The 25096-nt window shown below is 46.3% G+C and overlaps 2 protein-coding genes across 2 annotated transcripts; both read right to left on the bottom strand.

Annotated features, from left to right (window-relative positions):
- Positions 1-709: 709 nt before the first annotated feature.
- Positions 710-24426, bottom strand: CSF3R (colony stimulating factor 3 receptor). The gene is made up of 16 exons (XM_036742785.1): positions 24375-24426; positions 15081-15159; positions 11888-12187; positions 11053-11176; positions 10381-10574; positions 9307-9479; positions 8755-8932; positions 8561-8646; positions 6010-6223; positions 5520-5714; positions 4838-4939; positions 4155-4301; positions 3461-3601; positions 2972-3068; positions 1995-2076; positions 710-1729 (listed from the first exon to the last, which is right to left on the bottom strand). Exons 2-16 carry the CDS (start codon positions 15136-15138, stop codon positions 1217-1219), a joined length of 2604 nt encoding a protein of 867 aa, XP_036598680.1. The 5' UTR covers positions 15139-15159; positions 24375-24426; the 3' UTR covers positions 710-1216.
- Positions 20402-20680, bottom strand: LOC118835590 (60S ribosomal protein L38-like). Its single transcript, XM_036742786.1, has one exon. It carries the CDS (start codon positions 20659-20661, stop codon positions 20449-20451), a length of 213 nt encoding a protein of 70 aa, XP_036598681.1. The 5' UTR covers positions 20662-20680; the 3' UTR covers positions 20402-20448.
- Positions 24427-25096: the final 670 nt, after the last annotated feature.

The following is a 25096-nucleotide window of genomic DNA, read 5'->3' as shown; positions in this document are numbered from 1 at the left end:
AAAAGCTGGGACTCGAACCCAGGTTGTCTGACTCCAGGTTGAGTGCTGACATTCTCACAGGGTGTTTGAGATGGAAGGCACCTTAAAGATTGACTAGTCCAGAGGCTCTTAATCTGGCACTCATGGACCCCTGAGGCGTCTGTGGATGGATTTCCGTGGGTCCATGAACTTGGATGAGCCAAAAATTATATATTTGTTTTCATTAATCTCTATCTGCAACTGAGCATTTCCTTCAATTATTTAAAGTTGTTTTCCTGAGGAGTTCCCAGCCTGCCAGATGACAGAAAAAAGGATTAAGAACCCCTGATTTAGTCCAAACCCCTCATTTTCCAGAGGAAAAGCTCAAAAGACGCAGCATGGTGTAATGGCAAAAATGCATTGATTTGAATCCTCGGTGTTCCTTACTACCTGTGTGACCTTTGAAGGGGAAAGACTAGGTGACACCTGAGGTCCCTTTCAGCTCAAAATGTGGGCTGCTATGAAGCTCAGAAAAAGAGCCACGACTCAGTCGGTCACCTGATGAGTTACTGGCAGAGCCATGATGGAATTGGGAGCTTCTGTCTTCACCAGTCTTTCCCTCAACCAACAAAGTCTCAGATGAGGCTTGTTCACTGCTAATGCTTATTCTCTCCTGCTCTCCCCTGCACCCAGCTTCCCCCTTCACTCATGTGGATGTCAGCAAGGACAGAGAGCCCAGATACACCTTAGAGTCTGAAAGAATCAGTTTAAAATATTGTCCATTTGGAAGTCATATGGCAGGTACGAAAAGGAGCAAGGATAGGATTCTTTGACTTTAGGAAATATGCACGGTCCTTTCTTGTCAGGACATGGGCCCACAAAACAGACTCGATGCAGGTGGGGAAATTGGTAGGTGGGGCAGCCAGGGCCATTCTACCCTGGGGCAGGGAACATCTTTCTGTACAAGGGGAGAGGGCTGGAGGAGAGGACAGTCTTTTGGGGGATGGGTGGGTTCTAGTTTCTTTTAGTGATTCCTCCTAGATTTCCTGTACTGTGCAGAAAAGACCCTCACCACAACTCAGTTGGAGAGGTCCTGAGCTGTCTTCCCCATTAGGGCAACCAAAATCTCTTGTCCACTCTTGAGAACAATGGAAAACTCTGGGATTCTTCCTCCCACGTGGACCCTGAACCGAGGTCCAGGTGTGGGAGGGCACCTTGCAGAATGGAAGGAGTTTGAGCTGGGAGTCTATAAGGGATTCTAAATGCTGCCCAGTCCTTCAGCTCCTTCAATCCTTAGACCTTGTAGAAGGGGAAAATCAGGAAGTGGTCCTTGTGGGCAATGGGGAAGGAAGGCAGAGTCCTCGCTGTCCTCTTCTGGGAAGCCTTGAGAGCTGGGAACCCTAGATCCAGGGGGACTTCTTTGGAACCACATGTTCTCATAGGGTTTGGGGCTTGGGGTGAGGTCAACCAGGAGGGGCTGTGTGGATTCTGTGCGCAGGTAGAGCCCAGCCGGGGGTCTGTGCTGGCACTGGTACCCTTGGTTTCCCATTACCTTCCCATACTGGATGGGGCTATTGGGTCTGGGAAGGGGCTCTGGCAGGAAAGGATTCCCTTGGAGAATGTAAGCCTGGACCAGGTGGGGGAGGCTCTTGGCCTCTTCATCTGTCTCAATTGTTTGTGGTGGTGGCTTCTTCTCCTCCTCCTTCAGGACTATGATCTTGGAGACAGGGGGCATGGCAGGGTCCCTCACACTTGACAGATGAATGGTTTCCTGGGAGGGATGGGAGCATCAAAGTGATTGGAGGGGGATACCCAGATCATTGCTCTTCCATGGGGCCAAAGGTGGGTTTTGGTTGCTCAGTGTTAGTTGGGAGGAGCCTACTCTCCTTGGGAGAGGGGAAGGCACATAGGGAGGACAGGGAGATACAGTTGGGCAGTGGGAATCAGTGTGTCCATCTCTCCCGCCAGCCTATTTCCCCCCTTAGCTCCCAGGACCCTTGTCCCATCCTAAGCCCTCCCTTCAGCCTATATCTTACCCCAGGAAGGATTGTGGGGATCCACTGGCCCAGGCTGCTGTGGGCTGGGTCTGGGACATTTGGCCAGAATTGATTCTTCATCCTGGAAAAGTTGAAGTGAGTGTCCTGGTTGGGGCAGGTATTGGGATACCCCGCTCTGGTGTCAAGAATTTCTCTCTGGTGTCAAGCATTTCCCTCTCCATTTTTTTTTTGGTTTTTTGGTGGGGCAGTTGGGGTTAAGTGACTTACCAAGGTCACACAGCTAGTACATGTATCAAGTGTCTGAGGTCGGATTTGAACTCAGGTCCTCCTGACTCCAGGGTTGGTGCTCTACTCTCTGATTTGAACTCAGGTCCTCCTGACTCCAGGGTTGGTGCTCTACTCACTGATTTGAACTCAGGTCCTCCTGACTCCAGGGTTGGTGCTCTACTCACTGCGCCACCTAGCCGCCCCCCCCACCTCTCCTTTTTGACCCTGGTTTCCTGTGAGTTCTCTGACAAGGGACTCTCTTTGTCCTCTGAAAGCTTCAGCTTTGCTTCAATGTCGAGGGCAGGGAGAATCCCTGGTCTTGGGGAAGAGAAGACTGAGGGCAATTGAATTTTGTTTGCTAAGACCCCGAAGACCCATTATAGGCTGTGTAGGATGGGGCTTGGCCTCCAGTGTCTCTCCTCAATCCACTATACTGGAGAAAAGCCTAGAACCTGAAGCTAGGGCAAATCCCTGGGCCTCATCTGCAAAATGAGGTGAGAATCAGTGATCTCCAAAGTCTCTTCTCTAAGGTTCCTACCTACTGGATTCCATGATCCTATTCACAGGGGAGTAGATAGGCTTAGGAGGAATTTCAGTTAGATGTGAGGAAGGACTTCTAAGTCAGAGAATATGGATGGATGGATGGAGGTAAGGCTGATGATGACAGACCCTGAGGCTGGTGAGCTGTGTCCTCCCCTCTCAGCATCCTGTCCCCATCCCCATCCCACCCACCCCAAGTTCTCACTCACTTGTGGTTCTTATGGAGGCAGATCAGCATAATAATGCAGAGAAACATCACAGAGAAGAGGCTGATCAGGATCAGGAGCACATTGATATCTTTCTCCTCTGTGGGGGAAGGTTAGTACCAAAGGAGGAAAGGTCAGATCCCTGAGCACAGAAACCTTTCTAAATTCCCAGGATAGATACTTCCCAAATGGGGTCTTCCTGAAGGCAGGGCCATATCTCCCCACTTCAGACCAGAATTCCCCTTAGGATAGGATGTGTCTTTCTTCTGGATATTCCCCAGGTAACCAGGACAGGGGTTTGGCCCTAGCAGGACACTAGTCTATGCCATTGGAATGTGAACTCTTTGGACATAGGGATCATTCCCTTCTTTGTCACTTGTACCCCCTGCACCTGGAAAGGTGCTTGGCACATAGTATGTACTTGACAAATACTTGTAGATTGTTGGTTGTTGGCTGGTGGGTGCTGGCCACCCCCATGGAGGCTGCCTTTACCTAGAGCTATGGTCACCACTGTGAGGTCTGTGCTGTTAATACTTCCAGCTTGATTGGAAGCCATGAGATGGACGTGGTACATGCTGGTGGGTGCTAGGCCATGGAGGATGCAGCTTCGAGAGGAGGCATTTAGGATGATGGCTGTGAAATGGAAGTGGAGGAGAATGAGAGAGAGACAGTCAGCCTGGGGTCAGGAACCTGGGGGCTCTGGTTTCTGAGTTCTGGGACTCTGGGCCTTGACCCTGGTGTCTGAGAAAACATATCCCTTGGGGGCAGGAGTGCGGGGGCAGGGAATAGTACTTGCAGAATCCCTGGTTTGGACATTGGTCTAAAAGTGGTTGAGAAGGACATGGGTGGGGGATATGGGAGAGCCCTGGAAGGGGACAGCCTGAGAATACCAGGTTTGTGTCCTGGGGCCCTTGTCCGAGGTTCTGGGGGAAGGGACCAGTAGTGGCTTAAGCGTATCATTCAAACTTGCTCAGTTTGGGAGATTGAGTCAGAGAGGGATAGGCAATGACACTTTCAAAATTCCTTGGTCTGGGAATGGTTCAAAAGATAATGTATTGGGTGTGGGAGACCTGAGGTTTTTGGTGAGGATGCCAGGGATGTCCGTGAATGAATACTGGGCATATGTTCCTTGGACTTTAGTTTCCTTGGGGGTAGGGATCAGAGACAGACAGGGGTTAGCACTCACAGAATCCCTCATCCTGAGCGTTGGTCCAGAAGACAGTGTATTGGGTGATGGGGCTCTTCCCCAGCTCTGGGGCCCCAGGCTCCCATTCCAGCTCTGCCCAGGTCCTTCCAATATGCTTCAGCTTTAGCTTAGGGGCACGGGATGGGGCTGCAGATTGAGAAGGGGGGCTCCATGGAGGCATGAAGGATTTTGATCGCCTCCCCTCCAGGCAGGTCTAGCCCCTGGGATGGGGTTGGGGGAAAGACAAATGCGGGGGCTGGTACCCTGGTTCCCAGGTCCTTGCAGCTGGTTGCCTCAGGTATGTGTTGGAGGTGGGGCATAGATTCGGCCAGAGGGAGAATCCCTGAGGCCAATATGACCTTGTCTCTGAGCACTGCTGTTCCTTTCTCCGGCCTTCTTTCCGTTTCCTTTTAGTCCTTTCATTTCCCCTCCCCCTGACGCAGGGAAACCCCAAGGGGAGAGAAGGGAAGCTCATTTTAGAACTGATGGCTCTTGACCACCTACTCAATTTCTTCCAAGTCCTCTGCCTGATGCCTAATGCCTGAAATCGAAGGGGAAGTTGCCTTATTGGGCCCTCGTGCTGGTGTTCTCTGGGTTAATGGCTAGGGATGGCATGAGATGGGATGGATGTGACCAGGGCACGAGGAAGCTGGGGCGGGAGTGAGAGTAAGTTGATAGCGAACCCTTTTCTCGGGAGTAAGCATAGACGTGCTGGGGGCGCCCTCTGGTGCTATGGTACAGGGGGGACACAGTGATCTTGTAGAGCTGGAAGGGCATGATGTTCTCTGCAAAGAAAGAAGAGTGAGGGCTAAGTCCCAGGAAGGCAGAGGGGCCACGCACTATACTTTCTGCAGCTACTGACACTGGCTAAGGGGGAAGCACATGAATGATGGTAGCTGGACTGTTGGCATACCACTGTAGTAGGCAGGGTAGAGGAAACATATCAGGAAGAACTTCCTATCTCTGAGTATGGGGGATGGGAAAACAATAGGTAGTCTGAGAAGGCCTAGAGACTCTTCTACCACAGAGGAAAAGAATGATAACCACAACAGTAACTAGCATTTACATAGTGCTTTACAAATATTAACTTATACCCTGGAAGGCAGGTGCTATTATCGTGCCCCTTTTTCAGCTGAGGAAACTGAGGCTGAAAATGGTCAAGTGGCTTGCCCAGGGTCACAAATTAGTGTCTGGGGCTAGATTTGAACTCAGGTCTTCCTTACTCAAAGTTCATCCCTCTAAGTGATCCTGCCTATCTAGTCTGGGGCAGGAACTGCTTTGCCTAGAAGCAGGAGAATGGATGGGATGATGAGCCAAGCCCATGGGACAGGAGCCCCAGTTCCCCTGTAGGCTCTGAGCCCTCACCATCCAGCAGGGTTCCAGTGCTGCTTCCATTGGACTCCATCTTCCAGTTGCCATCACAGTCACCCTCTTGGGCTGGCACTAGGCACCACTCTACCACATAAGCCCTGGGGAGGGGCTGGCCGAGGGGGTGTTCCCATCCTACCCAGAGGCTGTGAGCATCTGGGGCAGAGGTGTGGATGCTGGACAGAGAGGCACCTGCAGATGTGGATGTGGTATGAAAACCCGCCTTGTGCAGAGAAAGGAAGGGTATGGCATCCTTCCTACCCCCAGACTCTACCCTCCATGAATACAGTGGGGTCTGGAGTAACAAACGCTCGATTCCAGACTTTCAGCTTCACCCAGACACGGCCATAGTCAGACCCAAGAAGATGTTCCAGCCTGAACCCAGGCTCTGCCTGGAGAGGCTTGCAGGAGGAGGGAGGCGCTGTGGTCCTGGAGGTTGCTGTCTCCACTGTCTCTGCTGACAAGGCAGCACAAGTCTCATTCTTACCTTGGCATTCCCAGAAGGTGACAGCGGTTGGGAGAGATTCTCCGGCTGTGTTGTAGGCTGTGAGGATGACCTCCTGAGTCCCCTCTGGCAGCTGGAAGGCACAGCTTAGCTCGGTGGTGTTGCACAGGGGTAGGGACTCCCCATCTCGTCTTGGAGGACTTGGGAAGACCAGATAACCTTGGATCCTGTCCCTGCGTTCCTCTGTGGGCACTGGCTGCATAGACACACACAAGAGGATTTGGTCTTTTTAAGGAATCACAGAATATGACAATTGGAAGGGACCTCAGAGGGCATTTAGTCCAATCCTAGAGGCAGTGCAAGGCAGTAGAAAGGGTTTTGCACTTTAAGCCAGGAGAGTCTTGGGTTCAAATTCTGCTTTATACATTAGCAATGCAATCTTATGCAAATCACCAACTCTCTCTGAGCCTCAGTTTCTTCATGTGTAAAATGGGCCTGTCAAACCCCACCTCCTATAGTGATTGGGAGGCTCAGAAGAGATCGACATTTCAGAATTAGAAGGCATCTCAGAGGCAACATCGTCCAACTTCTGTCTGACCAGGTATCCCCTCTACCACATAGCAGACAAGTGATGATCCAGTCTCGGCTTAAGGACTTTCAAGGATGGGGGGCACCACGACTTCCAGGCTTCTGGTGGTACAGTGGATAGAATCTTGAGCTCAGGGTCTGGAAGACCTGAGTTCAAATCTAACCTTAACATTTAATAGTTATGTTGTTTAACCTCTATTTGCCTCAGTTTCCTCATCTGTAAAAGGGGGTTCATAATAGCACATCCCTTCCAGGGCTATGGGGGGGGGTCAAATGATATAATAATTGTAAAGAGCTTGGTACAGTGCCTGGCACTTAGTTAGTGCTATATCAATGCTAGGGATTACTACTGCTACTGCTGCTACTGGCCCCACCCCACCATGGACATCTCCCCCTGACGTCAAGCCAAATTTGCCTCTTTGAACTCAGACCCAGTGCTCTTGGTTCTGCCCTCTGGGCCCAAGTGGAACATCTCTTCCACACAGTAGCCCTTCAGATATTTGAAGACTGCTAGCATCCTCCTTGATGCTTCTCTTTCTCCAGATCAGCCCTCCCAGCTGCTTCAACTGATCGTTACAGGGCATGACCATGAATGAGGCTGTTCATCCCATTGGTGACCTGGCTCTGGATGCACTGCTGTTTTTCTCTGTTCTAAAAGCTGGAGCCCAGAAATGAACCCAGTTATCTAGATGTGGACCAGGGCAGAGTACAGCGGTACTACCACCTCCAGCTCTAGATTCTATTCTCTTCATGCAGGTTCAGTTTAGCTTTCTTGGCTGGCACATTGCCCTGTTGACTCGTCTTGAGCTTGTGGTCTACTAACAACACCCAGATCTTTTTTTTTTTTTTTGGACAAAATGCTATCTAGTCATGCTACTTTCATCTTGAACGTTTGAAGGAATTTTTGAATCCAGATGTAAGATAATGGGTATAAAGCACACTGCAAAACTTAAATTCAGCAGCAAGGTGGCACGGTGGATGGAATCAGGAAGTCCTATCTTCAAATCTGGCCTCAGACACTTACTAGCTTGACTCTCGGTTTCCTCATTTGTAAAATGGGGTTAATAATAGCACCCATCTCCCAGGGGTGTTGTAAGGAGGAAGTGAGATCATATTTGTAAAACGCTTTAAGTGTTACAATGCTATAATTATCAACTATTACTATTACACTTCTCTCCCCAAAACAGACATCCTCTCCTCAACCTCCCCTACAATTTCCAGGCTTCTCTTCAGTGATGGGTAGGTCATCACTTCCAGAGGTGGCTGATTCCCTCTGTGGAAAGCTGAATGGGTTCCCTGGGTCACAGAAATCAAGGGTCCGCAGCTAGGAGCTGGCCAAGGTTCTCATGACCAGGATCTCTCCTATTCCCCAACTCTGCCCTCTATTTCTGAGATATAGGATTTTTTTTTGGAGGGGGGAAGGCAGGGCAATTGGGGTTAAGTGACTTGCCCAAGGTCACATAACTATAAGTATGTCAAGTGTCTGAGGCTGGATTTGAACTCAGGTCCTTCTGACTCCAGGGCTGGTGCTTTACTCACTGTGCCACTAAGCTACCCCTGAGACATAGAATTGAGGACAATGATGGCAAAGGGGTGAAAGGAATAAGGAGCAGAAAGAACTTTACAGCCAGGAGTCGTGGCTCTACATCTATTTTTGCCCTTAGCCAGATGGGTGACCTTGGAAAAGTTCCTTCTTTCATTCTCTGGATTTTCTTCTTTGTGAAGTGATGGAGTTGGACTGTATAATCTCCAAGATCTCTCCCAGCTCCAGGAGTCTTTATATACTGTGCATGTAGTTAACACTTAATAAATGTTTGTTGAATGACTGGAATTATTTAAAAGGAGGGACAAGAATATTCAGCCTAGAGCCTACTTAGACTCGAGGGCCTATCTCTCACAGATTCCGCACTTCTTGGTGTCACTTCTCTAGGCTTGGGAAGGGGTCAAGCTTCCTAGAGGAGGGACTGGACAGGATCATCCCCGGAGGGTGGTGGAAGGGCGTTACCTTCCAGAGAAGTTGCATGTCCATCATTTTTGGGTCCAGTTTCCATACTCGTCGCCTCCACCACACATCCAGTCTGACCATGGGACCTGGGAAATAGGAGAGAGTCCTGGCTGACCACAGGGAATGGGAGGAGGTGAAAGAATGTCAAAGGAAGTCTCTACTATCTATTTCCAACAACACCTTCGGTCACTTACGTCTCTCCCTGGTAGTGAGTTCCAGCCTGGGGCTCCAGTCACTCCAGTGACCACCCAGTTGGCCACCCAGGGACCAACGGACACACCTCATCTGCAGGACGTAGCGGGTGGCAAAGAGGAGGCCACAAAGGTCATACTCTCCTTCATGCTGAAGACCTAAGTTCAAGAAGGGTGACACCTGCCAGAAAGTGATCAGAAACCATGTCAAGAAAATCATGTCAAGGACTCAGGCCCAAAAAGGAGGAGGATCCTGGGTGCTCAGAGAACCAGGGTGGATATGGATATAAAGGAAGAAGGCATTATGGTTAGGATGAGGACTTAGTGGAGGAGGAGACTGGCAAAGGATTAGGGAGGGGATAGATGCTGAGTGGGAGGAATGAGGACTCTAAATGAAGGAAGGTGAGGGTTCAGTGAGGGTGAGGGCTCAGCTAGAGGACTCAGGGAGAAGGATAAGGGTTCCATGAAGGCAATGAGGTTCAATGAAGGGGGTGTAGGCTCTCTCCCCCAAGCCCAGAATGAACTCCTGCGATGAGGTGGGAGTGAGAGCCTTACCTGGACCCAGGCCAGCTCTCCAGGACGCTGATACTGAAGCTCACACATCTGCTCCACGTGCTTGCTCATCCTGGCCTTCTCCCACTTTAGCTGGAGGCATCCAGGCTGGGGAAAGGAGGAGTCTGGGCCCAGCCTGGACTTAGCAGCCTGAAGTATTGGGGGTTCTAGCTTTACTGCAACAGAGAAGCCAGTTATTACCCCACTCTGTGGGGACCTCTCCACGGTTCTCTTCTTTTGTGATCCCATTTTTGTGTCTCCTACTTCTTTGTCTATTTCTATATTCTTCCCAGAAGGCTTCTAAGTGGTGCAATGGCTAGAACACTGGGTTTAGAGCCAAGAAGCTCTGAGTTCAACTGTGGCCTCAGAAACATACTAGCTGTGTGATCTTGGGTGAGTCACTTCATCTTCGTCTGTCTCAGTTAACTCAATTTTAAAATCCAGTTAATAATAGCACCCCCCACCCCCAGGGTTGTTGTGAGGATCAAATGGGAGAATAATGATAAAGTGCTTAGCCTGGCACATAGTAGGTACTTGATAAATGCTTCCTTCCTTTCTTTCTTTCCTTCAGAAACAATCAGTTGGTATGCACCTTGTGCATTTTCCTGAATCTATGTCTTTGCTCAGTACCATTTCCCTATGCCTAATGCCCTCCCCCTATCACTTTTCAGGTTTGATTTCTACCTATCCTTCAAAGAACAACTCAAATGCTACCTGCTCCAGGAAGCTTTCCTTGATCCCCAAGCCCAAACAGCAATTGCTCCTCAGACTTCACAGAGAACTTTGCACCTCTCTAACGCAATTTTCGTGGCATGATAGGTGACAATATCCATGCTAATGTCTTATCTCCTTACTACAGTATAAGCCTTTGAGTGCAGGGACTCACTAGTACTTTGTATCAGCCCGCTTGTGGAACACCAATTAGATACTTAGTAAACACTGAAAATTTCGTTGCTTGTGGTGGCCTTCTTATTTCTGACTGCGTCTCTGTTCCTCTGTTTTTGTCTCTGTGTCTTCATATTCCTGTTTCTGTATGAGTTCAGCTAGATGCCCCTCCCTATTGACTGTATTACTCACCCACATCCATGGGGTTGATGCACAAGTGTGGAGACTCAGCCTCTCCCAGCACATTCTCTGCCTTCACCCAGATGTCTATCTTCTGGTACAAGGGAAGCTGGCTTCGGGGGATGGAGCACTGGTTCTTACCATCTTCAGAGACACAGTGTTGGATGGGCTCTTTTCTAGACTGGCAATTATCCTTGCTTGTAGAGCTTAATAAGAGCAGTTTATGTTGGAGCTGGTTGCCTATACTCTCCTCTCCAAAACTCTGTCCCCTCACTCAGCCTCTCTCCTCTAGCCTTCATCCATCTTAATGAACCTTTAATTACTTCATTGACACCTTCCTCACTGAACTCCCACCAATTTCACTCATCCCCCACCACTTCCACTAAACTTGTCTGCATCCTAGGCCATGAAACATGTTTTCAGTGGAACCACAGAGGGAAGACTTGGGGAAAAAAATCCTTACTTCCAAAGCCCTAGCTACAACCCTTTCATATCTCTAGTTCTTGAACTAGGCCAGATTTGCTACAGACTCTACAAGGCCTTGGGAGCTGGTCCTCTTCACCCCTGCTATTATCTCTTATAGCATTTTCTCTGTAGCCTTTCTACATGTCCCTGCAATCAGGGGTATTTGGGGTCTGAAGGTTGGGAGCACCAGGTTGATATTCCTCCCACAGCCTCACTCACTTGTAGTTCTTCAGAGTGAATTTGGTGGGCAGGTGAGTGCTGGGACCAGACTTCCACTGACAGATGAGCTCCTGGACTGTGAGGTTCATGATGCAGGAGAAGTCGCTAGGTGGCTGAGGAGGGTCTGGGGTAAAGCAGTGGTGAAAAAAAGAGTATGAGAAAGGACTTAGGGCAAATAAATAGGGGATCCAATCCTGACTCTCCCAGCTGCTCCTCTTCTCCATTTCTCGAGCCCAGGCCTTCTAAGATCACACCATCCAGGTGTGTTTACCATTCAGGACTACCCTTGATCCACAAAGGCCAGAGGGTGAGGGCTGGGGAAAACCAAGGCCCTACAACAGAGAGGACTAGATGGAGAGTCAGGAGACATTCATCCAATGAATCCCAGCTTGGCCACTTACTACTGTGTGACCTTGGGAAATTCACTTAACCTTTTTGGTGGTTTCTCCAGTTTCCTTTTCTGTAAATTTGAGGGTTAGAAAGATGCCCTCCAAAGACACTGTCTTGCCCTTGGTCCTGTATCAGTTTTAGAGGTAGGAACATGGGAACTAGACCCAGGTGTCCTTGACAATCAGTCCTACTAATCTGGCCCCTCTGCCCTATGTTTAGATTGCTAAGTGAGAAATTTAGACTTGTTCTCCCAACCGCAATAGGAAGGACATATACCCAGAAGGGGAAGGAGAACCAACTAGAAAGACTTTCTCCTCCAAGACCTTGGAGAAGAGAGTCCATGTCTCCATTGACTCCTTCCCCCTGATCCTGTGTTTACCCCCTTTCCCATATCCTACCGGGGAGTGGTGGGGGCAGGCTTCTCAGTGGAGTGGGAGGGACTTACAGCCAGCCTGCAGCTCTGCCTGTCCTATGATCTGGGGAGTCTCTGCCACAAGCAGGCAACAAGAGAGCATGGCATGGGTACGGTTGAGGTGGGGAAGGGTAATGTTGGACTCCAGAGTTCCATTTTCCCTCTCATGTTGCCAATCCTCAGGCAGCTTCTCCCAGTCCAACTTCCACACAATTTTAGTGGCTATCCCAGCCAGCCTACTGCAGTTAGGGTTGATGGTACAAGAAGCTGTAATGGAGGTACCCAAGTGGATGACAGAAGCTGACAGACGGATGTCCACACAGTCTTGAAGGCCTGTGGGATGGGCAAAAGGTCAGGTCATTGACAGAGCGATGAGGGTGCTGTATCTTTTGTCAGGGAAAGCTAACTGGGGAACCCAGCCAGTGTGGAATGGTAGAAAGAATACTACATTGGGGTTCAGAAGTCTTGTGTTCTAATCCTGACTCTGAAAATTATTCATGATGTGACCTTGGTCAAGTTATTTAACCTTTCTGGGCTTCACTTTCTTCTCCTGAAAAATGAGGGGACTAGACTAGATGACCATTAGGCCCTTTTCAGCTCTAGATATATGATTCTATGATACTATCCTCTATTAGAAGGATGCATCATCTATAAAACTGTTCATACCCTTTGATCCTGCAATACCACTGCTAGGTCTTATGTCCCAAAGACATCGGAAAAAAGGGAAAAGGACCTCTTTGTGCAAAAATATTTATAGCAGCTCTTTTTGTGGTAGCTAAGAATTGGAAATTGAGGGGATACCCATCAGTTGGGGAATGGCTAAACAAGCTGTGGTGTATGATTGTAGTGGAATATTATTGTGCTATAAGAAATGACAAGCAGGATGATAATTTCAGAAAAACCTGGAAGGACTTACGTGAACTGATATGTAATGAATTGAACAGGACCAGGAAAATGTTGTACACAGTAACAGCAATATTATTCGATGAAGAACTGTACATGACTTAGCTATTCTCAGCAATATAATGATCCAAGACTCCAATCTTGATCCAAGATCCAAAGGGACTAATGATGAAAGTGCTATCTGTCTCCAGAGAAAGAACTAATTGTTTGAATACAGACTGAAGCATGCTATTTTTGACTTTCTTTCATCTTTTTTTAACTCGAGTCTTCTTGCACAAAATGACTAATTTGGAAATGTTTTAGATAATTGTGCATGTATTACCTATATCTGACTGCTCACTGTCTCAGGGAGGAGTGAGGGGAGGAAGAGATAGACTTTGGAACTCAAAACTTTAAATAAAAATATTAAAAAATTAAAAAAAATTAAATTAAAAAAATTTTTTTTAAAAAGGAGGAGGCATCATGGTGGAGTAGCAAGAGAGCTGGGATATCAGCGACCTGAGTTTGAATGTCAACTGTGATGTTTACTAACTGTACAAGTTATTTAAGCCTCAGTGTCATTATCTGTTAAATGAGGAAAATAATCTACCTTAAACGGCTATTGCGAGCAAAATACTTTGGCATTATTAAAATGCTAGCTCTCACTAGGGTAACATTAACACTAGTCTTTGGTCCTTCCAAGCAATGGTATGACCATGATATAATCTATAAAGAGGTATCTCAACTTCCTAACCGTGACTATGGAAATAGTGACTGTGGAAAATGAGTTCTTAGACTTGCCATCTTCTTGCTCATTGGTTGAACAGTTCTATATTCATGTATAAGATTATTCCCAGCCAATAGCATCTTTTTTCTGAATGATGTGAGGATAACATATGTTTTCAAAGGAGGGATATGATAAAGATGTGATGTGATAAAGATGAAAAAGCATTTATTTTAATGGATTAGTAAACTTTATTGGAGAAAAGCAGCAAGATTAAAGCATTTCTACTTGATCCAGGAGATATATTATTGGTTTCCATGTATTCCTTTTGGTAAAAAAAAATATATATTTAAAGGACTTGTGATAAGCTTCATAATAGTTTTGTAAGGAAAGTACTATAGGTGCCTGGTATTCTACGAGTGCTTAATAAATGTTTGTTGATGGTTGATGGCTCCATATTATATAGATGAGGAAAATAAGGCACAGAGAGGTTAAGTGTCTTGCCCATGGTCATATAGCTTGTAAGTAGCAGATGAAAGATTTGAACCTAGGTTTTTTGACTTGAAGTGTAGTTATTAAGGAATCTCCTCATCTCTGCCTCCTGACTTCCCTGTCTTCGAGTCTCAGCTAAAATCCCACCTTCTGTAAGACGCCTTTCCCAGTCTTCCTTAATCTTAGTGCCTTCCCTCTGAGATTATGTCCAATTTATCCTGTACATATCTTGTTTTTACATAGTTGTGTATTGGGAATTTTTGATTTCCTTTTTTCCTCCTTCAACTTTTGGTTAACTAAAAGCCTGTCTTCAATTAATATTAGCCTCATCTGACCAAAATCTGTCCCATGGTAAGTGAAAATTTACTTAGAGTCTTAAACGTTCCTTAGATATGAAGGATCTCAACTGTTCCTAACTCCTTGGTGACATGTAAATCTTCTTCCTCAATTAGCCTAGTTCTGAGTATACTTACAGAGTTTGATAAATTTTGTTTCCTTAGGGGATATATGAGATTATGACTCTGTTTAACTAAGTTTCTTCAACTTTTATGATATTAAAGGGAGCATGAGATTATCGATCTATCTTCTCTCTAACTTCTATGGCCTAAGAGGAATGTACAAGATTGCAATATATAAAAGAACTATTTCTCTGTCATTCTGATGTAATATAAGAGGGCTTATTCAAATTCTGATTGTCCGGAGACCTTAACCTATGCTTGAACATAATAATAATACTAGGTTTTTAGCTCTATAATTTCTGTCTTGTGGTAAATGTATTTTAGCAGTAGTTACCTACCACACAAACTCAGAGAGGAGATATTTCTCCCATAATAATTGTTTGAATGTTGTCTCCTTTCATTAGACTGCAAGTTCCTTGACATTAAGGGCTGTCTTCCACCTTCCTTTGTACCTGGCACATAGTAGCTGTTTGATAAATAATTGTTCATAACTGACTGATTTTCTGAAAAAGGAGGTTTTCTTTTGAGCTTAGGCTTGTCTGTGTTCCTAAGATCTTTGAGGAATCTGCTGACTTTCTGTTTAGAGAAATAACACAACAGGTTCCCATCCTAGCTCATGGATGGTAGGCATGACACTATCCTCCCTTCACCAAATCCCCAAACTACTTGCCTTTAGAGAAATGGAACAGCAGAACAGTTCCCAGCAGGTTCCAGGCCCAAAGCCACATGGCTACATTATTGATGTTCACCTGAAATAAATCCCCAGACCCCACGGTGAGAAACAGGTCTTCAAATTTGTCCACAGCCACATCTCGGAGAAGACTTGAGGGGTAAAGAGGCTTGCCACACCCACTCCCTCTCTGGTGTTATAGGACCACAGATTTAGATCTAAAGCTGGAAGCGTCTTCAGAGACCATCTACTCCATCCCCCTCATTTGGCAGGTGAGGAACTGAGACTCAGGAGGTTAAGAGACTTGTCCAAGGTCAGATTTATTAGTGAACTGTCAGGCACTAGCTGTGTGACCTTAGATGTCACTTAATCTTCATGTTCCTTAAATTTCCTTATCTGTAAAATGGGGATAATAGCACCTACCTACCAGGGTTATTGGGAGGACAAAATGAGATAGTGGTGAAGCACTTTGGAAAACCTCAAAGCCCTTATATAGTGCCAGTTGATATTGTGAATATTTTTATTAATAAGTGACATAAGCAGAATGTGAACTGAGGTTTTCTACCTTCACAACTCATTCCAGGGAATTCCATTGTCTTTTCTCCCTCCTGTCCTTTTCTACCCTGGACCTGGATTAGGGAGGGGCATAGGTTGCACAGCCCCTAATTTCTTTTTTTTTTTTTTGAGGCAATGGGGGTTAAGTGACTCGTCCAGGGTCACACAGCTAGTAAATGTCTGAGGCTGGATTTGAACTCAGGTCCTTCTGATTCCAAGGCCAGTGCTCTATCTATGGTGCCACCTAGCTGCCCCACAGTCCCTAATTTTTATCCTTTATGATGGAGAGTAAGTTCAGAGCTGAGTATCTCAGCCCCAAGGCATAAGAGCTGTCCTAAGCTTGGTTGGTACCTCGGACTTCTGTTTCCTGCTCAGTAAAATGAGAAGGTTGAATCAGATAATTTCTAAGGTCTCTTCCAGCTCTGAATTCTGTGATCATAAGAACTTGAAGAAAAGCAGGGGACAGAGAAAGCAGGAGGAGGAGGAGGAAGAAAGGGAGGTATAGCAGAGAAAGAAAACAGGGCTGATTACCCCACCTCATTCTCCTTTTGTAGTTGGTTTCTCCCTCAAGTCATCTGGCATTTATTTTTTGGTGCATTGGAATCTCTTCCCCTCCCTCTTCTCCAGGCAGTTGCTTAAGGGCAAGGTCTTGTGTCCAGAGTGCTTAGCTTTGTTGTTGTTGCTGGACCCAATCAAGACTCTTGTCAAGGCCCAATTTATGGTCCTCTCTTCTGTCTGTTCGTTGTGAAACTGAGAGCCTTGTACACTTATTGCTGCCACTGCTACACCTCAGCCCCAAGCAGTGTGGATTCTGTCCTCACTACTCTACAGAAAAGACTCTCTTTGGGGGCCACCATTTGACCTCCTTATCTCTAAAGCTAATGTTCTTTCTTTTTTTCTTTTGGTTAAAAGTCCTTATACTCCTTGACCTTTCTGCAGGTTTTAACAACTCTTTGGTTCCACCTCACTACTCCTTCTAGGCCTCCTTGGTTGGTCCATCTTTCTCCTCCTGCAGCCTGAGGTATCTCCCAATGTTTTGTCCTTGGCTTTCCCTTCTCTCAACACTTCCTGCCTTGGTGGTCTCATCTGCTCTCATGGATTCATTGATCATCTCATGATTTCCAAATCTTCATCTACTACATATACAGGTCTAATCTCTCTCCTGTATCCAAGCTGCAGTTATAATAATAATAATAAACAACAACCGTTTACTGGGTGCATTAAGGTTTGAAAAACACTTTACATATGTCATCTTGTTTGAGTTTCACCACAACCATCTGAGGTAGTTACTATGATTATCCTATTTTCAAAGATGAGGAAGGTGATGAAACTAACAGGTTAAGTGACTTTCCCAGGGTCACAAAGCTAGTTAGTATCTGAAGTAGGATTCAAATTCGGGTCTCTGATTCCATGTCCAGTACTATTTTCATCATACTACCTGTACTTTTCCATCTGAGTGTCCCATAGGCCCCTCATACTTAGCATGTTCCAGACTAAAACTGTCATTCGTCTCCTAAATCTACATCTGTCCCCAATTTCCCAATTTCAGTCGGTGACACCATTCTCTCATTCCCTCAAACTTATAACCTTGCAGTCCTCTTCCATCTTTTTCTAACTTCCCCCTCATCAGCTACCTCCCAACAATTGCCAAATCTTTACCTTTATAGGTTTTCTTTCTTTTTCAACTCCTGCCCTTATATTAGGAGACTTCAACATATATATATTAATACTGCCTCAGAGACCCCAACATATCAGTTACTCAACTTACTCATTTCTCATGACCTACTTCTCCATCCCGCCTTAGTTACACATAGCAATGCTCATACCTTTGGTCTTGCCATCTCTCTCTCTCCCTCCCTCCTTTCCTCTCTCTCTCTCCCTCCCTCTCTCTCTCTCTCTCCCTCCCTCCCTCTCTCTCCCTCCCTCTTCTTAACTCTCTACAGCTGGGTTTTGGACTTCATCATTCAATTGAAACTACTCTCTACAAAGATACCACATGATCTTTTAATTGCCAAATCCAATGGCCTTTTCTCAGTCTTGACTCTTTTGCAGTCTTTGACATAGTCATTTACCCTCTTCTCCTTGATACTCTCTTCTTTCTGGGTTTTCTGGACACTATGCTCTCTGGTTCTCCTCTTACGCATCAGATTACTCCTTCCTGATCTCCTTTGCTTGATCCTTAACTAACTCACACCTGCTAACTGTGGATGTTCCACAGGGTATGGTCCTGGTCCCTTTTCTTTTCTCCTTCTGTTCAATTTCACTTGGTGATGTCATCAGCTTTCATGGATTCAATTATCATCTCTATGCTGATAATTCTCAAATCTGCTTATCTCTGACTTCTCTGCTGACTTTCAGTTTAGCATCTCCAACTGCCTATTGGACATTTTGAACTGGCTATTATATAGACATCATAATCTCAATATTTCCAAAGATGAATTTATTATCTTTCCCTCTTTGTTCCCCCTTTCAAACTTCCCTATTACTGTGAAGAGTACCACTGTTCTCCCAGTCCTCCAGGTTTGAAACCTAAGTGTTATTTTGACTCCTCTGTAGCTCTCCCCCACATCCAATCTGTTGCAAAGTATTTTAAAATTTTACCTTTGTAACATCTCTGGAATATCCCCGCCCCCATCTCTCCTCTAATATTGTCACTACTCTCATACATCCTGGTTTCTCTTTATGCCTGTACTATTCTAATAGTTTGTTGGTTGGTCTCCCTACCCCAAGTCTCTCCCCATTCTGGGCCATCTTCCGCTCAGCTGCTCGAGAGATTTTTCCTAAAGTTCAGTTCCAACTATGTCTTCTCCCCTACTCAATAAACGCCAGTGGCTTCCTATCACCTCCAATATTGAATTAAAATACTCTGATGTTCAAAGCTCTTCATAACCTAACCCCCTGTCACATTTTTGTTTTTTTGTTTTGTTTGTTATTGGAAGGGGGAAGGCAGGGCAATTGGGGTTAAGTGACTTGCCCAAGGTCACACAGCTAGTACATGTGTCAAGTGTTTGAGGTCAGATTTGAACTCAGGTCCTCCTGACTCCAGGGCTGGTGCTCTACTCACTGTGCCACCTAGCTGCCCGCCCCCATCACATTTTCAGTCTTCTTACACACCTTATATCCTACCATATACTCTTCAATCCAGGGACACTGACCTTTTTGCTACGTCTCAAACAGGACTCTTCATCTCCCAACTCTGGGCATTTTCACTGGCTTTCCTTGGGCTTCTCCATCTCTTGGATTCCCTGACTTCCATCAAGTTTCATTTAAAATCCCACCTTCTATGGGAAACTTTTATCAATTTCTCTTAATTTTAGTGCTTTCCCTCTGTCCATCATTTCCCATTTATCCTATATATAACTTGTTTGTATATATTTGTTCGTATGTTGTCTTGCCCCAAGATTGTGAGTTCTTTGAGGTCAGGGATTATTTTTTGCCTTTTTTTTTGTATTCCCAGTTCTTATCCCAGTGCCTGGCACGTGGTAGTTGGTTAAGAAATGTTCATTGACTGACAGTATCTCTGAAATCCATTTCTTCTTCTCATTCCCACTGCTAGAACCCTTGTTCAGCCTCTCATCACTTTTTTCCTGGAAGAAGACTCTTAACTGCTCTTTCTTGCCTACTGTCTCTACTCAATCCATCCTGTACATACCATGAGATTAATCTTTCTAATTCACAAGTTTGATAATGTTACTAACTTGTTTAAAAACCCTAGTGGCTCTCCATTGCTAATAGGATAAAATGCAAATTCCTTAGTCTGAAAATCTGGATCCAACCTCCCTTTCTGCCCTTACTTCATACTATTTCCCTTTATACTCAATGTTCAAAGCAGAAGACTTTCTGGTCCCCAGTCTGCCTTGGCTTGTTATCATATTTTTACTCACATAGACTCACCTGCCTGGATTGACTTCTCTTTCCTATCTCCCCTCCTCTTATCTCCATCTTTTCCTTCTTTGGCGCCAGATTTGGAGAAAATGAATTTGAATCTCAGTTCTGCCAATTATTGCCTATTTATCTTTTGGCAAGTTCCTTTATCTCTGTGTGCCTTAGCCTCCTCTTGGGTGGAATGGGTGGGTGGATTAGAGTAGGTGACTTCTCAGGTCCCTCTCAGCTATAACCCTCTAATCTCTTTGGGTTTCTGGGTCATAGTTTCTTCATGAATTTAATGAGATGGTTGGACTATGTGTCTGTCCTCTTTTATCCATTTCAGTTCTTAATCTCTGATCCTAAGATATAATACAGGCACTTCCGTGAGAGCTTCTCAGGTAAAAGTGATCCTTCCATCCCCAAATCTCTCATCCCTCAATGTTTGATTTCTCATAAACATTTGTTATTTTTAAAAGTTTTGTCTATTTGTATGCATTCAATTAAATTAACATTTATTCACCTCTTACTCTGTTTCAGGCACAAGTTCCTTTAAGGGACTTGCATCCTACTGTAATTACAAGTATCGTCATCCCTTAATTAGATTGTAAGGCACGGGTGATTTTGTTTTTGCCTTAGTATCCCCAGTGCCTGGAACAGTGTAGACATACAGCATGAGCTTGAGGAATATTTATTGAATTGCATTGAAATAATATCCTGCCACTGCCACTTCGTACTTGTGGCACCTTGGGAAAGCAATCACCTCCTTGGGTATCAGTTTCTTCATATGTCAAATGAGGGGATTGGGCTTGATGAGCTCTAAGATCCCTGAGATGTTTGACATCTCTAATTGTAAGGGGGGCTTTCTTTCTTGGGATTCTACATTTCCCCCTTTTTTTTTCTTTTTTCCCCCTACATTTTAATACAGGTGGAACATTGAATGATTCCTTCACTTCAGCTCCTTCACAGCCAAACCAGGAGGCAGGCACTGTTTAAGTTTCTCTGCCTTCTCTTTGTCTGTGATGACCAATGTGTACAGGTACCTGCTGCATCGAACTTTAAACTTCACATTGTCCTTGTTTTTCTTGATCTTGACAGATTTGGCATCTTTTCTCCTGGCTGTGAGCAGGAAGTCTTTTATTTCCTCGATTTTTCGGGGCATGGCGGCGGCGGCGGGACGCGGGGCGGCGTGTGGCTCGAGAAGTCGCGCGGGAGAGATACTCACTACTCAACATTTCCCCTTTTGAAACTACCTCCCACTGGTCCTAGTTCTGCTAAGGGATCTTGTCCCTCCTAAATCTTTTCTTCTTCAGACTAAGCATCTTCCTTTTCTTCAGATGATTCTTGAGTGGCCACTCATCCCAATAAAGGCAAAGCCCAAGTGGACAACATCCCTCAACCAATATATAAATGCTGATTGCCAGGAAGAGACTGAACTCTGCCAGAAGAGGACAGAGGTGGAGGCAGTTGGGGAAATATAATGACCCACATTTGTTTAGCCTTTATAGATTACAAAATGCTTTCCCCAGCGCAGCCCTGTGAATTAGGTAGGGCAAATCCAGTTTTGGCAGATGAGTCAACTGAACATTTGTAGAGATGTTAGGTGATTTGGTCACGGTCCCCCAGTTAGTAAGTGTCAGAGGGGAGGTCTGAATCCAAGCCTTCTGGATCTAAGTCGGCACTCCAACCACTACATTGTATTGCCAATTTTAAGGGTCCTATTTCTTTTTTCTTTAAGTCTGGTCTTGTGATTTCTTTCATGTGGGGAACTCCCTAGATGGAAGCTCCCTCCAGTGATACCTATCGGCTACTCTTCTGTAACTTACAGGCTCAGAGAGATGCCTGAAGCAGTCAGAGGTTAACTGACTTGTCCATGGTCAAATGGCTAGTATGGGTCAGAGGCAAGACTTGAATCCTGATCTTTTTGATGCTAAGGAAAGTATTCTATTCACTAATCAATGGAGCCTTTCAAAGATTCTTTAAAAACTTAGCATCATTTAACAGAGGATCATAGTAAATAGCCATCTATCTTTATTACCCAGTCATTACGTGCCTGGAGTCCTCACTCCTCCTCGTCATACTCTTTAGATTTGCTTCCCTCCAGGGAAACCACCGGATGGGGGGAGAAGCCTCTAATTTTCCTGTCCTCTGACTCTTTCCTTCAGCCCAGCTGCAGCTGAAGAGTCTGGTCCTCATATACGAAGAAGAATCCAGAAACTTGGATGGATCAGCATCATCCCTTCCTTTGTTGGGTTGCATCATCTTTTTTCCCTTCAGTTTCCTTAGAGGTAGGATGGTGTAGTAGACTTGGGTTCAAATCCTGCCTCAAACACTTACTGCGTGTGATCCTAGCCTCCAGGAACCTCAGTTTCCTCATCTGTCAAAGGCGAATAGTGTAAGGATCAAAGTGATTTGCAAATTTTAAGGTTCTACATCAATATTAATCAATTGACACATTTTCTCTGTGCCAGGTATTGTACTAAGTGTAGGGGTTACAAAGAAAAAGAGTCCCTGCTTACGTTTTGATAGATATCAGCTATTTCTTTTTTAAAATGTATTTCTCCACTTCTTTTTCATTTTCTCTCCTCTCCTCTGCTAATTGTTCAACCTGCCCTCAATTTTCTTTCTCTCCTCTCTCAGAAGTTTCTTTCCTTCTTTTTCCTTTCTCTCTTCCCTTGATTCCCCTTACATTCTTATATCCCCCCTCTGACTCCTACTTTTCCTTTGTCTCTCTTCTTTCCTTTCTCTTCCCTCCCCCTCATCCCCATCAGAACTGGAAAGACCTTAGAGAACCGTCCCTTAATCTCTACACGGCAGATGGCAGAGACTTAGGCTTAATCAATAGAGAGTTGGGTTGAAACCACCTAGTCCAATCTCACATCTTTTCTAAATGGAGGCATCTTCTCTGTCTCCATTCGCCGCTCCTCGCTCCCCCAACTTTGACCCTGTTGTGGTTCTGTGTAGGCCGCTTAGGTCCAGTGAGAGCCCGAATACGTAAATACGTTTAAGGACCAACCTGGCTGGGCTCAGAAAAACTTATCACCAGGGAGCTGGTAATCTGCTGATTTGTTTTCATCTCCTCTTCCCCCTAGCCACCGATTACCATTTTACAGATGGGCAAAGTGAGGCTTAAGGTAATAGAGTGATTTAGAGGGAGCTAGGTGGCACAGTGGATAGAAGGCTAGACCTAGAATCAGGAAAACCCCAGTTCAAATTCTGCCTCACACCCATACAATCTATGTGACCCCTGGGTAAATCAATTAATCTCTGTCTGCTGCAGTTTTCTCATTAAAATAAGGATAATAATAGCATTTACCTCCCAGGTAAATGAGGATAAAATGCGATAATATTTGTAAAGCACTTTGCATGTCTTAAATGCTAAGTATTATTATTAGTGATACTAGACCAAAGGTTTGGGCCCAGGCTCCCTTACTTTGATTTTAGAGCTCTCTGCGTTACTCCTTGGCACTCCCAAACCCCTAATCACCAATCTTTGTGTTTTTCATCTTTTCTCACCCGGTTTGCCCTTCTCCTTAGACTACCCACCAAGGTGTTAGTAGGAAACATTGAATTTGGTTGTAGAGGATGTGCATTAGAATCCTAGCTTAGCCACTTTGCTCCTCAGTTCCCTCATCTGTACAATGAGTTTGGATAAGATGATCTCTAGTAAGCAATATTTACAAAGCAGTTTAAGGTTCCCAAATCCATTTACATATATTATCATGTCGTTTGATTCTTATAACCCTGTGCGGCAGGCACTATCATTGTCTCCACTGCATGGATTGTTCTGGGGTAGACAGAAGTTAAGCAGCTTGTTCAGGGTCACCCAGTTAGTGTCTAAGGTTAGATTCCAACTCAGATCTTTCTTACTCCACCTATAGAGTTATGGACTATCCCACCTAGGGCCCTTCTAGACTACCCCACCTAGGGCCCTTCTAGACCACCCCACCTAGGGCCCTTCTAGACTACCCCACCTAGGGCCCTTCTAGACCACCCCACCTAGGGCCCTTCTAGACCACCCCATCTAGGGCCCTTCTAGACCACCCCACCTAGGACCCTTCTAGACTACCCCACCTAGGGCCCTTCTAGACCACCCCACCTAGGGCCCTTCTAGACCACCCCACCTAGGGCCCTTCTAGACCACCCCACCTAGGGCTCTTCTAGACTACCCCACCTAGGGCCCTTCTAGACTACCCCACCTAGGGCCCTTCTAGACTACCCCACCTAGGGCCCTTCTAGACCACCCCACCTAGGGCCCTTCTAGACCACCCCACCTAGGGCCCTTCTAGACCACCCCACCTAGGGCCCTTCTAGACCACCCCACCTAGGGCCCTTCTAGACCATCCCCACCTAGGGCCCTTCTAGACCACCCCACCTAGGGCCCTTCTAGACCACCCCACCTAGGGCCCTTCTAGACCACCCCACCTAGGGCCCTTCTAGACCACCCCACCTAGGGCCCTTCTAGACTACCCCACCTAGGGCCCTTCTAGTTATTAATCATACGAGCAGAAATGGATTCCTCTTAAAAGGCGCATGTATACTCTATCTCTTTTAGGTCCTAAATGCCCTGTGAGGAAAGATGGGAGGCGAGCTTCTCCTATGTGCCGCAGGGAGACAGACAGATACCCCTTCCCCTCTGCTCAGGTGCAGATGCCGATAACTGATACGTGTTGGGGGAGAGCGTCACATCTGGGTCCCTACATCCCACCACTCCTGTTCCTAAGGAGCTGGGCCTTAGTAAGGTTTCCAGGGGCTCAACTTCCTGGCACAGGTCTAAACCAAGGGGCCTCAGGCTGTCAGGGCTCAGCTGAGATGGAATGGGGGTTGGTCTTGGAGAGGAGTAGAGGGTTAGGGGCTGGCGCCCTCAGGACTTACCTCATGCCTGGAATGATTTTACCTCCCCTTTGGTCACTTCTCAGAGATCGAGTTGGCTGGACTGGATGGCTGAGCTGCCACAGGCATTCACTGGGTGCCTCACATCATCCCCTTTCTTGCTCAGTTCCTGAAAACTGCTTCGGCACAGACTGTTCTTCCACCTTCCTCCCCCCGTACCCCTCCCTCCCAACCCTGGGCTGTCGTTACTCTCTCTGACTTTCTGACAGGCCTTCCCCGGGCTGGGAGATTGCAACACCTGCTTCAGCCTCCCTCCCTGGAAAGGGAGCCCCTTCCCCCCAGGAAGGAGCTTCTGAGAAGCTAGGCAGCCACTCTGGGGCAGCCTTCCTGCCCAGGACCCTTAAAGGGGCTTGGGGATGTGGCAAGGCTCAGAAGACCCCACCCCCCCGGATTTCCTGGCCTAGAAGTCTTGCTCCTGGGCAGGGGCCAGGGGTTCTCCAGTCTGGATCAGGGCTTGCCCTGGTACCCTCCCTGAAAAATAGGTGTTTTGGGAACCTGCCAGTTGGGCAGGCCAATTGCAGTTTTAATCCTTCATTCCTTTTTCCCCAAATATTGGTCACCTGAAGCCTACCTTTCCCTGAAGCCCTGGGCCTTGAATGGCTCTGAGTAATTCCCATTCTTTAGCCAAATCCCACGGTCTATTACCCCTCTTCCTTTGCCCTACCATTGATCACCATTGCTCTTGCTCCCAGTTTGTGGTAGGT

This window comes from Trichosurus vulpecula, chromosome 2 (genome assembly GCF_011100635.1).
Source record: "Trichosurus vulpecula isolate mTriVul1 chromosome 2, mTriVul1.pri, whole genome shotgun sequence".
Lineage (NCBI taxonomy): Eukaryota > Metazoa > Chordata > Mammalia > Diprotodontia > Phalangeridae > Trichosurus > Trichosurus vulpecula.
This window is presented reverse-complemented; position numbering and strand designations above follow the sequence as displayed.